We start from the raw sequence: 19,260 nt of genomic DNA on the forward strand, positions 1-19,260 counted from the left end.
CCCGGGGCTGAAAATATGGTCCCACACTTTTGAAAATAGTGCTTTAGGAAGGATATAGCGGCAATTCCTTTCATCCTGCTAAAATTCACATTTCCCCATTTGTTTATACTGCTAGCTCTTTATGTTGCAAATTTTTTCTTCTGCTGACTTTCTGTGAATTTCCAAGTTGAACTTTCTGTGCATTTACTGGGCTGCATTTTGCAATGTAAAACATAGTAATATGGTGGGGGTAGGGTGGGGGGGAATTACAACTGTATTTGTATTCAGTAAGACTCTATGGAGGCTTTTGTGGAAGGGGATTTTAATCCTGAGTGCCTTTCAAATTAAGGAAGGTAATAAAATCAGTGAGGGGGGAGTAGTCCTACATTTCCATGGCTTGAAAAAGACTCCCTTAAATAATCATAGCGACAAGGGTTTAACTTATGTCTGGGCCCTTCAAATAAACCACTTTCTTGCCAATATTCTATTTCCCACCCAGCCCATATGTCCCTTGAGATAATATATATTTGAGATTATCCATACCTTTAGAGAGTCTTTAACAACATTTCATTAGATTATATCCACCATCTAATTTTATGCATTGGTGACCAAAAGTCAAGATTTTCATTTTTTTCCCTATGCATTAATAAAAGTATATGATTTGAAGATTCACTACCAGGGTATACTAAGTAAAGCAGGAAGGTGCTCTGTAAATTGAAGAGTGCTAGAAAAAATGTGGTGTGGGTTTTTTTGTAGCAAGACTGCCTTTTTAAAACTTTGATGTAATTGAGGACCTGATCATCACTGCACTTTGTAAACACTCATCACACCCAGCAGTGTTATGCTCACAGTGGGTGCTCAATAAATACTTGATAAGTTGGTGAAGATGAAGCCAATAATTGAGCTTGCTTTTCCCAAAGGTGTCACTGAGGTTTGATCAGAGTTGAAAGAATTTAGTGAAATTATTGTAATAGCAATCTTTTAGTTTCATTGAAAACTCTTAGAATCATTATATTTATTTTTGTGTGTTTATATGCATATATATATGCACACACATCCTATATATAGTGTCCCATTTTATCCACAGGAAGATAGAAAAAAAAAAATTTATTTCTGCCGCCCTTTTGTGGAAGGAGGGTTGTTTATATGCTTCTTCCCCCCATCTCTTTCCGCCCTTTATGGGAAATGGAATATTAATGCTAATCACAGCTTGTTTATTTTCTTATTTTATGCTTGTCAATCCAATTTTGGAAGCAATATTAAATTACATTTAAGGGTATCAGTAATCACTGAAGTTCTTTGGTAGGTAAATTAAATTTTGCTCTGTTAAAACTGATATTTTTTCTGCTAGGCCCAAAGACCATAATGCTTGGGTATTGTTCAAATTTCTCATCTAAAGTGTTGGGTTTTGACACTTTAAAAATAATAGAAATAATCAGAGAAGGGGCAAAGAGAGCCGGAAAAGAGATCAGCTGTCTCCCTTTGGCAGGTGAAAGACCAAATTATCTGGGAGAGGTGGATAACTTTTCCATTTTTAAAGATCTACAGAGATGTATATTTCACACGTTCTCCTTGTAGCCCATTCCGGTATTCTATCATCTAGACTTTTGAGGGGGGTTTTTTAAATGACATTTCTCCTCCTTTCAGTCAAGACTCTTTCTCATAACTGATCATCAGTGGCCTCAGAGGAAAAATTGTCACTTCCCCCACATAGAAATCCCAATTATGGTAGAAAATTGGTGAAGTCCAACATAACGTTCTCTTTCAAAGGCCAAGCAACTTCAGTCCTTTGAACTTTTCTTCCTAAAACCGATCTTCCAACCTTTTAATAACTTTTTGTCATTCTCTGCTGGACCTTCTCTAGTGTCACGACATACTTTTTTAAATGCTGTGACCAAAACCAGACAGAATACTCTAACAAGGGTCTGACTGGTAAAGAGAATACCAAAAGTATTACTTCTGGGCTCTTTCATCTCATGGCCTTGTCGATCCATCCCAGTACTGTTTGCCTTCTCATTGATGGATAATCTCAAATGCTACTTATTTTGCTGACTCACATTCTGCTTCTGGCCTACTAGAACCTCTCCTCACCACCAGAAGGTCGTGGGTTCTAATCCCGGCTCCACCACTTGTCTGCTGTGTGACCTTGGGCAAGTCACTTCACTTCTCAGTTATCTCATCTGGAAAAGGGGATTGAGACTGTGAGCCCTCCGTGAGACAAGGGACTGTGTCCAACCCAATCTGCTTGTATCCACCCCAGCGCTTAGTACAGTGCCTGGAACATAGTAAACACTTAACAAATACCATGATCATTATTGTTATTATTATTATTATTATTATCATCTTTTTCTGCTGTGTTGTACCTTGACACGTCTTCATCTATCCTGCAGTAGTGGTGTTTGTTTTTTGATCCTAAGTGCACTTTCTTGCATTTTTCTGTGTTGAATTTCATACTGTTATTGCAGAACCACTTTTCCAATCTGTCTGTCCCTTTGAATTCTATTTAGCATCATATTTAGCATTGCCTGGATCTCTTCATCCAATTCATCAATGAAGATATTGACTAGAACTCGTTCAGGTAGAACACCACCCAATACATCCCCACAAGGATGACACTGAGCCATTGATGCCTCTTCTTTGGATGTGACCCTCAAGTCAGCTGAACACCCACCTGAAACCATAATTTCGATTCAGAAGATGGAGTCAGAAGTCTAGATAAAATGATGTCGATTTCTTCTCTCATCTGCATGATCTGACACAGTCAAAGAAAGAGCTTAAATGTGCTTGGCACTGTGTGTTCTTCACAGAACCACATTGGTTGCTTACTGAGATCGAATGACCTTCCACGTGATTGTCAGTTGTACCTCTTCAGGTACCGATAGTAACGTAACCAATCTGTACATGCCCTAATGGATAGAGCACAGGCCTGGGAGTCAGAAGGACTTGGGTTCTAATCCCAGCTCCACCACTTGTCTGCTGGGTGACCTTGGGCAAGGCACTTCACTTCTCTGTGCTTCAGCTGCCTCAGCTGGAAAATGGGGATTAAGACTGGAGCCCTGTGTCCAACCTGATTATCTTGTATCTGCCCCAGCTCTTAGTACAGTGTCTGGCACGTAGTAAGCACTTAACAAATGCTTTTATTATTATTGTTTATTATTGAAATCTTCCTATTGTCTCTTTTAATGAATGGGCCTGGCATTGGCCTTTTGCTAATCCTCAGCACTTCCCTCGACCTCTATGAATTCTCAACAGCAATAACCAGTTGTCTGTAATTTCTTAAACATCCTAGGGTGTGTGTCATTAGGCTCTGTTTATTTTAATGCAACCATTTTTTTTAATGCCCATTGATTGTTTCTTCCCTTATTCTAGTTTGCTTCTCTCCATTTCCTTTCTGATTTGACTCTATTGTTCACTTTGGATATTTTTCCTAAAAGCAGAAGTGGAACAAAAACACCATTAAAAGCTTCTGATTTTTTCCTGTCATCCAATATAACTTCCCTTTCCTGCCTGCCTGAAAGAGGCCATTCTTCCAAGCTTCCTATTTTGCCTAAGACTGGAAGCTTGTTGTAGGCAGGGAATATGTCTGCCACCTCTGTTGTATTGTTCTCTCCCAAGTGCTTAGTACAGTGCTCTGCACATAGTAACCGCTCAGTAATGATGATAATATCTTTGAAGAACATTTTGTGGCTTTTTATTTTAAAAAAAAGGTATTTGTTAAGCATTTACTATGTACCCAGCACTGTACTAGGTGCTGGGGAAAATAGAACCTAATCAGGTTGGACACAGTCCATGCCCCACATGGAGCTCCGGTCTTAAACCCCTTTTTACAGGTGAGGTAACTGAAACACCGAGAAGTGAAGTGACTTGCCCAAGGTCATACAGCAAACAAATGGAGAAGCTGGGATTAGAACCCAGGTCTGTCTTCTTTCCACCAGGCCACGCCGCTGTTAATGTATGTTACCTTGCGCTCAAGCTAGTTTTGTTTCCTTTTCATCTTCCACTTTTCTAATCTTTTCCCTACAAAATGGATTTTTTTTTAAATATAGTCTTCTTTAGTGATCTGGTCCAATTTTCACTTTGAGCAGCTTTTCCATTTACCCTTCAGGTTTCCAAAAAGCTCTGAATTTAGTCAAATTGGCATCATCGTTTCTTTCCCATGCATTTGGTCTAATTTGTTCCTGAGCCAGTCCAACTTTGGCGTCCTTTCTCTTTTGGGTTTCTGCTAATGCCCTAAGTCAATCAAAATGTACTCGAATGCCATTAATGCACTTTTATCTTGCTGACTCTTTTCTCCTCCTTTCCCTTAGAATCTTGAATGCTCTCAAGGTATCCGTCCATCCACCTTTAGATCCTCAACCTATCTTTTATATTCATAGAGTTGTCATAAGAATCAAATCAAGAAGGGCATCTGCCCAATGTATTTTCTGCACTAGGAAATTCATTCATTCAATCGGATTTATTGAGCGCTTACTGCATGGAGGGCATTCATTCATTCACTCGTATTTATTGAGTACTTACTGTGTGCAGAGCATTGTACTAAGCGCTTGGGAGTACAAGTTGGCAACATATAGAGATGGTCCCTACCCAACAGTGGGAAGGGGGAGACAGAGAACAAAACAGAACATATTAACAAAATAAAATAAATAGAATAAATATGTACAAATAAAATAAATACATAGAGTAATAAATACATACAAACATATATACATATATACAGGTGCTGTGGGGAGGGGAAGGAGGTAAGGTCGGAAAAATCATTTTTCAACAGATCTCTGGGTAATTAAAGTCTCCCATCACCACCAAATCCTGATCCAAAGCCACTGGGTGAATTGATGGCCTCACTTATCCTCTGTTCATGCTTTGGCAGTCTCTAATAGATTCCCTTCCTTCATATTGTTCTTGTTTTTTTTTTCTTCATCCTTTCCCTTTAACCCAAGCTTAACCTATCTCTTGATCTCCTTCTATTTTCCAAGTGAACCACTTCCTTTATGGATGAAAACCATACATTCCTAGTCCAGCACTCCAGACAGAAGTCTACATGGTTTGTCCAATTACGTGAAACTGTAGTCCTGAGCTAAGACTTTTGGCTCCTCTTTTTACGTCCTGTACCCCTTGTATTTGTGTACAGACCTTTTAAATAGCCATAGTTTCTCTCTTCAGCTTTTGGCCATCATTATCTTTCGACCCCACTGGAGTTTCACAAGTCCGTTGTAGAATTTTGTCCTCCCTGCAAGATCATTGGCAATTCCGATTAGATGGGACTTCATCTTTGGCTTCTTTTCGCCTTCCCTGCTCAGAATCCCTGTTTTTGATTGTCCACTCTGCTTCCAGAAGTATTCTCTATTGGATATTCCAACCCAGCCCAGAGGGTTCTTTTTCCTTAAGCACAAACTGAGCTAAAGAAGAAGTAAACCATAGTAGAGGAAAGGTCGTTTCATTGTACTGTATCTAACACAGCAGCACTGGGCCCAGGAGGGTGACAAAGGAAACCCTAGCAAATAAATGTCATCCGAATTCTTTCCTCCAACTAATACTGCACAGGATTTGAGCCAGTGCTTTCCTTTGCCAAATGATTCATTAAAGATCAATGATATTAATTGAGGGCTTATGATGTGTGGGGCACTGTACTAAGCACTTGGGAGAGGACAATACAACAGAATTGGTAGAAACGTTCCCTGCCCACAATGAGCCTACAATCTAGAGATGTTTCCTTCAGACCTGGAGGGTTGGCAAAAGGTAGAATTATCTATTCAGATAGCGGCGATTGTATTTATTAAGCATCTACTGTGTGCAAAGCATGATAGTATTTGTAAAGGGGCTATTGATGTACAGGATTTCATCCATATTCCCCTTAGGGAGGCCTTAGAGAAGAATGGTGATTTTTGCCATTACTCTTTTCTCTAGAAATCCTGCTATTTTGATACGCAATGCACTCTGAGTTTAATACAGGAAGTGTTTTCCTTAGGAAGTATTTTTAGCCCAGCAAAGAGTATTCAGAAATCAAATCTCTTTCCATTTCCTCTAGGCAGGATGTACTGGAAATAATCAGAAAATGTGCTGCTAGTTTTCAATACTAAAACTTTCCTGATGCCATCACATTGTCATAAAACTATGCCAAAAATGTGGGCATTTCCTCTGTATTAGAGTGGAGGAGATAAGAGAAATTTACTGAATGCAGTTAGAGTTTTAGAGACTAGTTTGGAGGCCTCAGTTTGCATGGGGTGCCACCAAGGAGGGGAGCAGAGAGCTGACCCAGGAGTGATTTTTTAGGGTCAACAGTTTTGGAGGGACTGAAATCAAAGGCCCTTGTGCTCCCTTTCATCCTGTTGCTTATAGCGATCATCTATGTACTTGTGACAGCATTTACGGTATTCCTTTAATGACCCTTTTCTAAGACTATACTCTGTATGACTTTGTTTTCTAGGCTTCTGGAGCAAGTTCAGCTTGAATAGCCGACCATTATGGAACCCATTGACATTCCAAAACAATATATATGCATATATATGTATTTGTGTATGTGTATATGTATACATAGATATATATATATATATATGTACACAAAAATGCAGCCAAAATCAGAGAAAAGGAACAGGGATTTAATACTTTTTTATGATTATTTTTGTCAAACATGTACTTCTTTCATACGGGTGGCTTTTACAGGCAACTTGAGTCACTGTTCTTTTTTTAAGTTATGTTCATGGAAATGTTAAGATTTGTATCTGATTGAAGTTTTTAATAACTTTGGGAAGGATTTAGTTATTTTAAGTGGAAAAAAGATAAGCATTTAGACCAAATTACTTCACCAACGAAATTTACTGTATGGGCCCATTTATCCTAATGGGCGGGTAGTTGCCACATAAATGAAAGATGACATTAAAAATGGCCACTTTTTGAGAATCTTCTCTCTACTAATAAGTGATAAGTTTGCTTGCTGTTTTGTATTTAAAACATTAAAATGGGCCCAGCCTGATAATTTGCATTCTAGAAAAGACAGTTTTCAGGTAGTATTAAAAAATCAAAATAACCATCTCCTCAGGTATGTGTGGTTTAATCTTTAGGAAGGAAGAAAGCAAAAGGAAAAAGATCACTATTCTTATGCAATTGTATTTCTTTTTTTTTTTCTTTCTAATTTTAGAAGCCTCCTTTGCACATTAGTGCTCCTGGCTGGTATTCCATAAACAATCAATTGAGAAACATACTCATTTTTAAACATATAGCTTTTAAACTTCCATATCTTGATTCACAAGTAAATATGGTTCTGGGAGGACAGAAGGGAGAGAAACTGAGTTTTTGTGCATTGATATTTACCTCTAAAGGAAATTTGGTGACTTCTGGGGTAAATAAATAATCAGTCCCTAAGAGCCATTTTACTCAGCTGCATTCTTTAAAATGTGTAAATCAGGAGCAGGTGTTTCTCTTGGTGGAAGGGATTGAGTATTTGGCATTACAGGATAACCATAAGAGGCCATTTTTGTTTTCAGTTGTTTCATTTTCAGGGGTGGGGGTGGGGGTGGGGGGTGCCCACCAGAGGTTGTTTTTTGTTTTGTTTTTAATTTCTGAAGCTTACCAGATATAAATGGCTACTACTCCAATGTTAGGCTTATTGTAATGGTGAATGCTTTAAAAAGGTGTATTTGCTAAGAATAATTCATGATCTCTTTACGTGAAAACTCCTTTTTGTTACAATTTTTTTAAAAAAACTATTTTTGTTAATGTAAAGTAAATATTTCAGAGCAGAATTTTTAAACTTATTGCACTAAATACAGGCTCCATAAAAAAAAAAATAATGCCTAAGCATTTTACCACTCCATATAAAGAGAACCTTTCGCCAGGAGCATGGCTCCTTAGCAAGCTTAGATAATGGATTTAGAGTGGTGTGTATGGAAATGCATACTATTAATGTCACTAAGACTTCATAAAGCAGCTGTTTGCTAATGTGCTTCCTTTCAAAGGATTGGACCTTCAACTTGCTGCAGAAGGCAAAGTGTATTTTTTTTAATCATTCAGCGCTCTTTATTCTTGCTAGGCTAGCTAAATGCTGCAGGTTTATTTTTAAAGCTTTGGGGTTTTGAGGATCTTGGCAATAAGCATCTGGATTTGTAAAACACAATTAAGAGCTCAGGTCTTTACAGAACCTGGGGAAGAAAAGTAACAGATGATGAGCATAACTGTTTTAAAACGGTTGCCCTCTGGAAGCTCCTATTCAGTATTCAAGCCCAATCACTGCCCTCGGCTACTACCATTTGAAATGCCAATACTGTAATTCTCTAACTAGGAGACATCAAGCCCGTATCTCTGGGACTAGAATCACTGATGCATTCCGATTAAAAATGACAGCACACAGATCTGAGAACCTCAGACACATTGGCTGTACTAAAGTCAGAGCAGGCCGATATATGAACGGCGGGGACCAAGACCGAAGAGACTCCAAGTCGGAATCACTTCCCAAATGCCCCTGTGGAAGTCCTGGATGCAGAAGGCTTGGGGTCTACTCATTTGGACATGTTGGCATCATGGATTCTTCTTACTCCCCATTTCCATACCCGCGTGGACCCCACCGAGAATGCTTTTCAGTTATCATTTGCAACTAGAACTCTAATCGGAAACAAATTTTGTATTTTTGTATAACTTGACTGTGTGCCATTTTATATAACTAGTCCTGTTTTACAAATAAATTTTGTTTTACTAACACAAGTGTTTAGATATGGTCAACACTTCTTTCTCATTTCTTCAAGTGTTCCGTTCCATTGATTTACTAGGCTGCGTTTCCCTACTGAAAGAGCATGTAAGTGTGTATATTTAGATACTTGTATTTGCATGAATATATATGTATATAGAGAAAACACAGACGTGCATATGTTGCATCCTCGCACAAGCTCTCGAGCAGTAGGTAAAAGATTTTGAGTTAAGGCTTTTAGGTGCAGAGAAGCAGCGTGACTTAGTGGATAGAGCACAGGCCCAGGTGTCGGAAGGATCTGGGGTCTAACCCCGGCTCCACCATTTGTCCACTGTGTGACCTCGGGCAAGTCGCTTCACTTCTCCGGGCCTCAGCTACCGCCTCTGTAAAGTGAGGATTAAGACTCTGAGCCCCATGTGGGACAGGCACTGTGTCCAATCTGATTATTTTGTATCTACTCCAGTGCTTAGTACAGGGCCTGGCACATAGTAAGCGCTTAAAAACCATAAAAAAAGATGGTGCTGCCTCTTCCATTCACTACAAATCATCCTGCAGCTGGCTGTAGGCTGTCTTCTTGCTCACCCCGTACCTCCTCCATCTCCTGATGGAGTGAGAATGAAAAATGGCTTCTTAAATTTGGCTTCCCGAGCCGTTTTGAGTGCCATTTCCTTTGGCCTGCTTGTAAAGATGGGTCATAAGAATGACCCATGGGTCGTAAGAACTAACAAGATTGAGGTTAGTGAAGTTGTTTGACACCGTAATCCATGTTCCAGGTGATGCCAGTGGGAGAGGATGGGACATTCATTTTGGCCAACTAATCTTCAAGGCTCTGGTGCCTGGTCCGAACATCGCCTCGTCCCCTGTTAGGAATCCAGATGGACTGGGACTTGAGAAGGAGTGAGGGAAGGAAGCTATCTTCTGGAACTGTTCACGGAGCTTTTCAGATGATATGAGGTGCTGAACATTGGGGAAATAGTTAAGCTCTTTAGATTGTATTATCCTTGCAGGGCTGAGCCAAGCTCGAAGCTGGTGGTTTCTCTAAAGAATGAATTTTAAGGAGGGTTTTGGAGAAGAGCCTTGAACCTTTCTTGTGGTGGGTTGGATCTTCAAGTCCCTTAAATGACACAAAGTTTGAGGTGGGCCCTGTGATTGGTGGTGGGAAGAGGAAGAGGAGGAGGAGGATGTATTGCCAGCCCACTGGATGCAATGTAATGTACCTTTTCCTTGGGAAGTACAGTGTAGTAGTTTTTTGTTTTTTACTAAGCTTTTCAAGAAGAGATGTTGGAGGTAGGTGGCTCATGTATCACGAGCTCTCACTTTTATATCTGTGTTTTGTTTTGAGCAGAGGGGCACCAAGCAGCCGAATGTAAGCTCTTCTCTGCCCCATTGACGTCGGTGTCTACCAAGGGCCTCCTTGCTTTCCCACAGCAGTGATTCAGGGTATCACCTGGACAGTGGGGTTATGAGGATTTAACTCTCTCTTTAATTCTGAGCCATTTTATCTCCAGAATGAGACCTTCCCCTCATCCTCCAAGCCACTACGGTCACTACTCTCAACCTGTTTGGGAGTTCATGTCAACCACATCTGAGGTGCCAGCAGTGATTCACAACTAGCCTTTAGGTTGCATAATCAGAACAACAGCAGAAGCACCCCAGGCTGAAAATTACAATTCCAAAGTCAGTTCCAAACCCAAAGACTGACATTTGGCAGGTTTTTTCGTGGGTGTTTTTTGTTTTGTTTTGTTCTTAAGGGTGTGGTTTTGGTTTTGCAAGAAGCCTTCTTTGGCTTTAAGTTATTTTCTCTTAAACATGAACAATAATTTTGAGGAGCCAGAGATTGACCCACTAATCAAACATTACCATGGGTGGGGCGGGGGCTTATCCAAAATATTTTTTGTCTGTACCGCATGTTTCGCAACGTCCAGCTAATTGCCTCCCTCTCGTCGGCATATTTTAGGGATCTTTCCCCATGGCAACTCAACAAGGCCTCTGGTGGAAGCAGCTTTTCTTCTGAAAGGGCTCCGGGCTCATTCCCTTAATGAGCCACTCTTATGTTATACAAGAACAAATCCTCCCCTGTTTTTAAGTGGTAACTTCTGTGCTTTCCCAATAGACTCTGAATAGGGAGTGTCAGGCTGAGGTGTCTTAGAATTTTCTAGTTTCTCAGTGGTCCTGCCACAATTAATTTGAGGAGTCTTTTCTTCATTATCCCAAACAAACAATGCACTGCAATGGCTCGCTAGAAGTCGTTATTTTTGTCTATTAAGGATGCATGTTAATTCTTTCAAAAAGTAGGTGTTATTCATGAGCAGGCTGCTTTTTTAATCAACTGATACATGTTTCTGAAATGCGTAATAGGGCCTCGTCCACATTCTGAAAAATCAGCGGGCTGAATTTCATTTTTAAAAAGCAGGACCTTTCTGAGTGTGCCAAAAGAAAATCTAAAATCAGCAAACTAAAAAGCATGTTGTGTACTCGTGTGACAAAGAATATATTTTTCTTTTAAATGAGAAAGCTTCTAGGCCAAATTGTTATAGTCTGTTTCCATTCAGAAGGAAATTTACATCCAAGTTTTAAATGCTTGACAGTATCATCTTTCTTAATTAAAACAATAAGAGTTTTTTTAAATTAAAACATTTCTGTTGGGGGGGAAAGCATTTCCTTCTGTATAAAAACATTTATATAGAAAACTGCCAAAATCCATGCATTTTTATATAACAGCAACAATAATAATAATAACTGGTAGTTGGTAAGCATTTACTATGAACCCAGTATTGTACTAAGCATTAGGTTAGATATAAGATCCTCTCTCAGGATCGCACCTGGAGAGTTTCCTGTACTCTACCAGTCTCGACTATGGGAGGGAGAGTCAAGCAGAGGCCTATCCATTCCATTCCTTGCTTGCGCAGTGGCCAGCGAGTGGAAGGCCATCTGCTACAAGTTAGAACTCACCTATGCTGGGCAGCAACGGCACAGGAGAGTCGAGGGCAGAGACTTAAGTGTACTGCACAGAAGAAGGCGACTGTAAACCACTTCGGTGTTTTTACCAAGAAAACTCTATGGATACACTACCAGAACGATTGCAGATGAAGGTGGGGTGTTCAGGGAGAGATGTGTCCATGGAGTCGCTATGGGTCGGAGACGACTCCACGGCATAAGACAAGACAATATATGAGGTAATCAAGTTGGACTCAGTCCGTGTCCTTCATTAGGCTTACTGTGGCACCAAGAAATGAAGTGACTTGCCCAAGGTTACACAGCAAGTAAGTGGCAGAGCCGGGATTAGAGCCCAGGTCCTCTGATTCACAGGCCCAAGCCCTTTTCACTAGGCCAGGCTGCTTAAAAAGAAAGCTTTGCTTTTGTGGCATGGATAATGGTCACTTAAACATAATGTACAAAAAGGATTTCATTTTGATGTTTTCTAAGACAATTCATTGATAAATATAAGCTCCAGTTAGTAAAAATCAGGGCCCCAAATGTTTCATTGATGTATTTTTCAGTTTCAGAGTTCAGCATTTCAGAGCTCAAAAAAATTGGAAGAGAATAAATTGATCGGTGCAGGAAATGACTCCTAAAAAATAGCAGAGTTTCAGTTCACTCAAATCAGTGGCAGGATCTGAATGCAGAAGGCAGTATAGAATTGCCAAAAATGTTAACGATGTTATTTTTCCTTCACCTTCTGAGTCCTGAATTTGGTGCTTCATCCTGCAATGGCTGGCATGTCAGTTTCTCTTGAAGTAGTTTAGAGACCAGGTCCCTTATATAAGACATCCATATTACATGGTTTTCTTGCCAACCTTGCCATTCCCTTACCTAAAGTGATTATGAAAACTGTGGAGAACCCAAGCCAGCGTTGTAGTTTGGAATTATTTTCCTTTCTTAAGCACTTGCATTTTACCTTTAAGCCTGGCTTAAGAATAAATGAGTTGGTTTATTTAGAGCAACAAACAGTAGTCAATACAGATTTGTTCGTGTGTGTTCAGGTGACAGGAAAACCCTAATGTGAGCTCACAAGGGAATGTGCTCTGCTCCATACCAAAAACCTGAGTGATGAGCTTCTTTCGCTAATGGGTCATTCACCAGCAGAGTTTTGCCAATGGCTTGTCTGTAACTTGAGATTACTTAGCCAGTAAAAGAAATAGCTGTTAATGTCTCTCTGTTTCCCTTCCATCCCCATGAACTGATGTGTTAATTATCATTATTAAGACATTTGTTAAGCGCTTAGTATGTGTCAAGCACTGTTCTAAGTGCCAAAGTAGATCCAAGATATTCAGGTTGGGCACAATCCCTGTCCCACACTGGGTTCACAGTTGAAGTATCAGTTTCAATGTCAGCATCTGGCCCATTTAGATACTACGGTGTGACCAAACTGGCAGGCAGAGGTTCAATCCCAAGAAGATGAAAATAGTGATGATGGAGGGAGACCCAGCCAGAGCAGGTGATGTGGTCTTGCAGTTAAAGCACGGACCTGGGTGTCAGAAGGACCTGGGTTCTAATCCCAGCTGTGCCACTTGTCTGCTGTGTGACTTTAGCAAGTCACTTCACTTCTCTGTGCCTCAGTTACCTCATCTGATGGGGTTAAGACTATGAGCCCCATGAGGGACATGGACTGTGTCCAACCCGACTAGCTTGTATCTACCCCAGCACTTAGAAGAGTGCCTGGCACATAGTAAGTGCTTAACAAATACCATTATTACAGAAAATCTTGCTATTCTAGGCCTTTTTCTGCCCACTTGAATCCCTGGCGCATCGTGTTCTTCTCAGTTTCAGAAGTTTATCCCAAAGCCACTTCTTTTATCCTGCTCCTTTGAGCAGATAATCTGTTTCATCCTCGCAGGGATTTATTGGACAAGAAATCGTAAAGAAGCAGCATCATCTAGTGGAAAGCGCACAGGCTTTGAAGTCAGAAGACCTGGGCTTTAATCCCGGCTCTGCCACTTACCTGCTGTGTGGCCTTGGGCAAATCACTTTTCTTCTCTATGCCTCAGTTTCCTCAATTGCAAAATGGGGATTCAAAACCTGTTCTCCTTCCTACTTATACTGTGAGTGATTTCCCAGTGCCTAACAAATTCCACAGTTTTTATTATTACTTTTATTGACTTAAAAGCTTTTTTAAGGGAAGAGTGGTTCGGGGTTGTAATTCCAAGTAGCACTGACATTTAAAAAAACACTGTAACAAATTCTTTGTCCTCTGAATATTAATAGCCCACTGCATAACAAAAAGGGGTGATGTCCTCAGAAATTTCCTGCCCAAGCCTACTCCTTCCTGGAATGAAAAGCTCTATAGCAAATTCCAAAGGATTTAGCCTTCTACCCTGGCAAAAGCAGTAAATTTTGCTCTGGGAACCATACCTCCTGGTGAATTTGGACTTTGTTACTTTATTGGTATTTATTAAAGCGCTTACTGTGTCAAACACTGTTCTAAGTTAATAAGGTTGGACCCAGTCCCTGTCCCACAAGGGGCTAACGGTCAAAGTAGGAGGGCGAATGGGTATTGAATCTCCATTTGACAGATGAGGGAACTGAGGCACGGAGAAGTTCGGTGACTTCCCCGAGGTCACACAGCAAGCAATTGGCAGAGCTGGGATTAGAACCCAGGTCCTCTGGCTACCAAATCCCCAGATCCTTGGTCTTTCCATTAGGCCACACTGCTTCTCACCTACTTTAATATATTGAAAAGGGTCTGAACCCCATAGTGGAGACCCCACCCACTGAATCCACCATTGATTTCTAGTATTTCTATTCTTTCCTCTCTACCCAATCTTGATGATCAGATTACTGCTCTCAACTCTACCCTCTCTACTCAGCTAGACTCGCTCACTCTCTTTTCCCTTTGCCGCACTTGTACCACTAACCCGCAGGCCTGGATCACTGCCACTGTCCGCCTCCTTCGCTCTTATGCTTGAGCTGCTGAACGCTGCTGGCGAAAGTCTAAACACCATGCCAACCTCGTTCACTTCAAGTTTATCCTTTCCTGCCTTAACTCTGCCCTCTCCTTTGGCAGATAAAACTATCTCTCCTCCCTTATTGACACCCATGCCCATCATCCCCGTCAGCTCTTCTATACATTCAACTCCCTTCTCAGGCCCCCAGTTCCTCCCCCTCCTCCTTCCCTCACCCCCAACGATCTGGCCTCCTACTTCATTAATAAAATTAACTCCATCAGGTCTGAGCTCCCCAAAGTCACCCCCCACCCCCCACCTTCTCCAACCCTCCGGCTCTCAACGCTCTCCACTACTCTCCCATCCTTCCCAACAGTATCCTCAGATGAGATCTCCTCCCTCCTCTCAAGTGCTACTCTGGCCACCTGTGCTTCTGACCCCATTCCCTCTCATCTCATGAAATCTCTTGCTCCGTCCCTTCTCCCCTCCTTAACTTCCATCTTCAACCGCTCACTCTCCACTGGTTCCTTCCCCTCTGCCTTCAAACATGCCCATGTCTCTCCCATCCTAAAAAACCCTCTCTTGACCCCACCTCACCTTCTAGTTATCGCCCTATCTCCGTCCTACCATTCCTTTCCAAACTCCTTGAATGAGTTGTCTACATGCGCTGCCTTGAATTCCACAACGCCAACTCTCTCCTCGACCCCCTCCAATCTGGCTTCTGTCCCCTACATTCCACTGAAACTGCCCTCTAAAAGATCACCAATGACCTCCTGCTTGCCAAATGCAACGGCTCCTACTCTATCCTAATCCTCCTCGACCTCTCAGCTGCCTTCAACACTGTGGACCCACCCCCTTCTCCTCAACACGCTATCCAACCTTGACTTCACAGACTCTGTCCTCTCCTGGTTCTCATTTCTCTGGCTGTTCATTCTCAGTCTCTTTTGCGGGCTCCTCCTCCCCCTCCCATCCCCTTACTGTAGGGGTTCCTCAAGGGTCAGTTCTTGGTCCCCTTCTGTTCTGGATCTACACTCACTCCCTTGGTGAACTCATTCGCTCCCACGGCTTCAACTATCATCTCTACGCCAATGACACCCAAATCTACATCTCTACCCCTGCTCTCTCTCCCTCCCTCCAGGCTCGCATCTCCTCCTGCCTTCAGGATATCTCCATCTGGATGCCTGCCCGCCATCTAAAACTCAACATGTCCAAGACTGAAGTCCTTGTCATCATCATCATCAGTCGTATTTATTGAGTGCTTACTATGTGCTGAGCACTGTACTAAGCGCTTGGGAAGTACAAATTGGCAACATATAGAGACAGTCCCTACCCAACAGTGGGCTCACAGTCTAAAAGTTCTTGTCTTCCCTCCCAAACCCTGCCCTCTCCCTGACTTTCCCATCACTGTTGATGGCACTACCATCCTTCCCGTCTCACAAGCCTGCAACCTTGGTGTCATCCTCGACTCCGGTCTCTCGTTCACCCCTCACATCCAATTCATCACCAAAAACTGCCGGTCTCCCCTCTGCAACATCACCAAGATCTGCCCTTTCCTCTCCATCCAAACTGCTACCCTGCTCGTTCAAGCTCTCATCCTATCCCGTCTGGATTACTGCATCAGTCCCCTCTGCGATCTCCCATCCTCGTGTCTCTCCCCACTTCAATCCATACTTCAAGCCGCTGCCCGGATCGTCTTTGTCCAGAAACGCTCTGGGCATGTTACTCCCCTCCTCAAAAATCTCCAGTGGCTACCAATCAACCTACGCATCAGGCAAAAACTCCTCACCCTCGGCTTCAAGACTCTCCATCACTTTGCCCCCTCCTACCTCACCTCCCTTCTCTCCTTCTACAGCCCAGCCTGCACCCTCCGCTCCTCTGCCGCTAATCTCCTCACCGTGCCTCGTTCTCACCTGTCCCGCTGTCGACCCCCAGCCCACGTCGTCCCCCTGGCCTGGAATGCCCTCCCTCTGCACATCCGCCAAGCTAGCTCTCTTCCTCCCTTCAAAACCCTACTGAGAGCTCACCTCCTCCAGGAGGCCTTCCCAGACTGAGCCCCCTCCTTCCACTCCCCCTCCCCCCCTCCCCATCCCCTCCGCCTTACCTCCTTCCCCTCCCCACAGCACCTGTATGTATGTATATATGTTTGTACGTATTTATTACTCTATTTTATTTGTACATATTTATTCTATGTATTTTATTTTGTTAATATGTTTTGTTTTGTTCTCTGTCTCCCCCTTCTAGACTGTGAGCCCACTGTTGGGTAGGGACCATCTCTATATGTTGCCAACTTGTACTTCTCAAGTGCTTAGTACAGTGCTCTGCACACAGTAAGCGCTCAATAAATACGATTGAATGAATGAATGAATAGTATAGGAATAGCCTTTGCGACTGTGAGGTTTATAACTTTGAGGAGCAACCCATTTCCATATCTGCTGGACTGACTGAGCATACAAGGGGTGGCAACCACTAGTATTTTCCTTCAGGAAGTAGTAATGTATTTACTGAAGGTCCACTGCAGTGCACTGTACTAAGCACTTGAGAAATATAGAATGAAGAAGGGAGAAACTTCCTACCCGCAAGAGGCTTGCAGTTTGGTGGGGGGGGGGGGGGGGGGGGGGCAGACATAAAAATATTTACAAATAGAGTTGTCAGTCAGATGGATGAATACAGTGACCATTCCCAGCACTGAATTGGTAATCTTGTTTTCTGTTTGTATTTGAAACAAGGGGGTCTTGGTGAATTCTGAGCTTTTCTCTCTTTTTTTTTAATGGCATTTGTTAAGCGCTTACTATGTGCAAAGCACTGTTCTAAGCACTGGGGAGGGGAAACAAGGTAATGAGGTTGTCCCATGTGGGGCTCACAGTCTTCACCCCCATTTTACAGATGAGGGAACTGAGGCTCAGAGAAATTAAGTGACTTACCCAAGGTCACACAGCAGACATGTGGTGAAGCCGGGATTCGAACCTATGATCTCTTCTTTTACAAGGAATATATTTGTTTCTCAAAAGTGTTTGGGATGTGACTCTTGAAAGTGGGTCCATTTGTAGGGGGCTATTGTTCATTTTCCTGAATTTTGGCATAAAAACAGGCTTCGAATCACGCTCATCTTCTGGAATCCTGTGCAAGAAGACGTTCTCTTTAAGATCAAAGTGCCCTCTACCTCCTTTGGGCTCAAACAACCCAATCCATTTCTTTGTTGTTTAGTGACCGAAAAATACTTGGGTTCATTTAGATTGAGTGGAAAAAACTCTCCAAACCTTTTTACCTTTCTTTTGCCTTAATATGTTGGAAAGAAAATTATTTATTTTAACTTGGTTGGGCTGCCTCTTGATGTAGCTAAATCCAGGGTTTTTTTTCCCCCTTGGCCCCTGAAGCAGCGTGGCCTTGTGAATAGAGCATGAGTCTGGAAGCCAGAGGACATAGGTCCTGATCCCGGCTCCGACGCTTGTCTGCTGTGTGGCCTTGGGCAAGTCACTTCACTTCCCTGAGCCTTAGTTCCCTCATCTGTAAAATAGGGATTAAGACTGTGAGCCCCATGAGGGACATGGACTGAGCCCAACCCGATTGGCTTGTATCTACCCCAGGTTTTAGTACAGTGCCTGACACCTAGTAAGCACTTAACAAATACCTTAAAAAATTTGCCATTGATTGACTGATTTTTGAATAAGTCAATTTCATCCTGTACTACTGGTGGAGTTTGGAGGTCCTTTAATCTGGGCTGTATTACTGACTCCAGTTACTGTAGTGTATTTGTCATGTCCCAAGGAACGAGTATGAGCATGGACCTGCTCTACAGATGCAGTTCTAGCTCAAGGACTTGGAAAGGTCACTGACAAGGCATACTTTTCAGCAGGAGCACATTTGCTTCTGAAGAATTTGCCAAATACATATCTTAAACAACTAACTTACAGGAGGGCTTCCCCTTTTAGACTGTGAGCCCACTGTTGGGTAGAGACTGTCTCTATATGTTGCCAACTTGTACTTCCCAAGCGCTTAGTACAGTGCTCTGCACACAGTAAGCGCTCAATAAATACGATTGATTGATTGATTGATTGATTGATTGAGGGCTCATTGTGGGCAGGGAACACATCTACCAACTCTGTTATATTGTCCTCTCCCAAGTGCTCAGTACAGTGCTCTGCACACTGGAAGTGTTCAATAAATACGAACGATCGATTGGAGGCACGGAATTTTGCTGAAAAACGTACCAAGTACTTGCAGTGTGCAGAAGAACATGAAATGTACAAAACTGCGATTGGGAGGAAAAAACACCTGTGCTGATCTAATGTTTGTGTATATTCACTCAGTTGCTAGATTACGGTAAGAAACTTTAGTCCAACAAATGTACAGAATTTTTTGCGAAACAAATACAATTTTAGAGGAAAGACTGTTATTGTCTCCCCTATGTCCTGGTGCTTCCACATGCCTGCGCCAGTGCTTTAGTAGTATAAGGCAAGGCAGTCAACTGTAGTCTCCCAAGAATGTGTACAGTGCTTTGCACACAGTAAGCGCTCAGGAAATGTGATTGAATGAATGGTTCTATAGCCCAGTCCTTTAGCTGTGGCCTTTAATGCCTCAGCTTTTATCAGGATCACGGGGAGCCCCAAATACGGCTTCGTTCAGCAGTTCCCCGGTCACCCCTTCTGAGTCAACCTTTACAACTGGGGCTCTGAAGGCTGAAGTTGCAGCTGTAGGCGAATGATGGGCATTGCCCTTTTGATG

At 42.3% G+C, this 19,260-nt stretch overlaps 1 protein-coding gene and 1 non-coding gene across 3 annotated transcripts in view; both read left to right on the forward strand.

Moving 5' to 3' along the window:
* SLC44A1 (solute carrier family 44 member 1) overlaps positions 1–8,673 on the forward strand; it is a 128,965-nt gene extending 120,292 nt beyond the window's left edge. For both annotated transcript variants that reach the window (XM_038769503.1, XM_038769504.1), the window contains one exon: positions 6,404–8,673. In XM_038769503.1, the coding sequence (XP_038625431.1) occupies positions 6,404–6,427 (24 nt within the window). In that variant the 3' untranslated portion in view covers positions 6,428–8,673. The remainder of the gene's footprint in view (positions 1–6,403) is intronic.
* A 2,787-nt stretch (positions 8,674–11,460) lies between these two features.
* LOC119948256 lies at positions 11,461–11,598 on the forward strand. The gene has a single exon (XR_005456663.1). It is a non-coding gene; the product is annotated as a small nucleolar RNA SNORA7 (small nucleolar RNA).
* The last annotated feature ends 7,662 nt before the right edge of the window (positions 11,599–19,260 follow it).

This window comes from Tachyglossus aculeatus, chromosome X4 (assembly GCF_015852505.1).
Source record: "Tachyglossus aculeatus isolate mTacAcu1 chromosome X4, mTacAcu1.pri, whole genome shotgun sequence".
In the NCBI taxonomy this organism is placed as follows: Eukaryota; Metazoa; Chordata; class Mammalia; order Monotremata; family Tachyglossidae; genus Tachyglossus; species Tachyglossus aculeatus.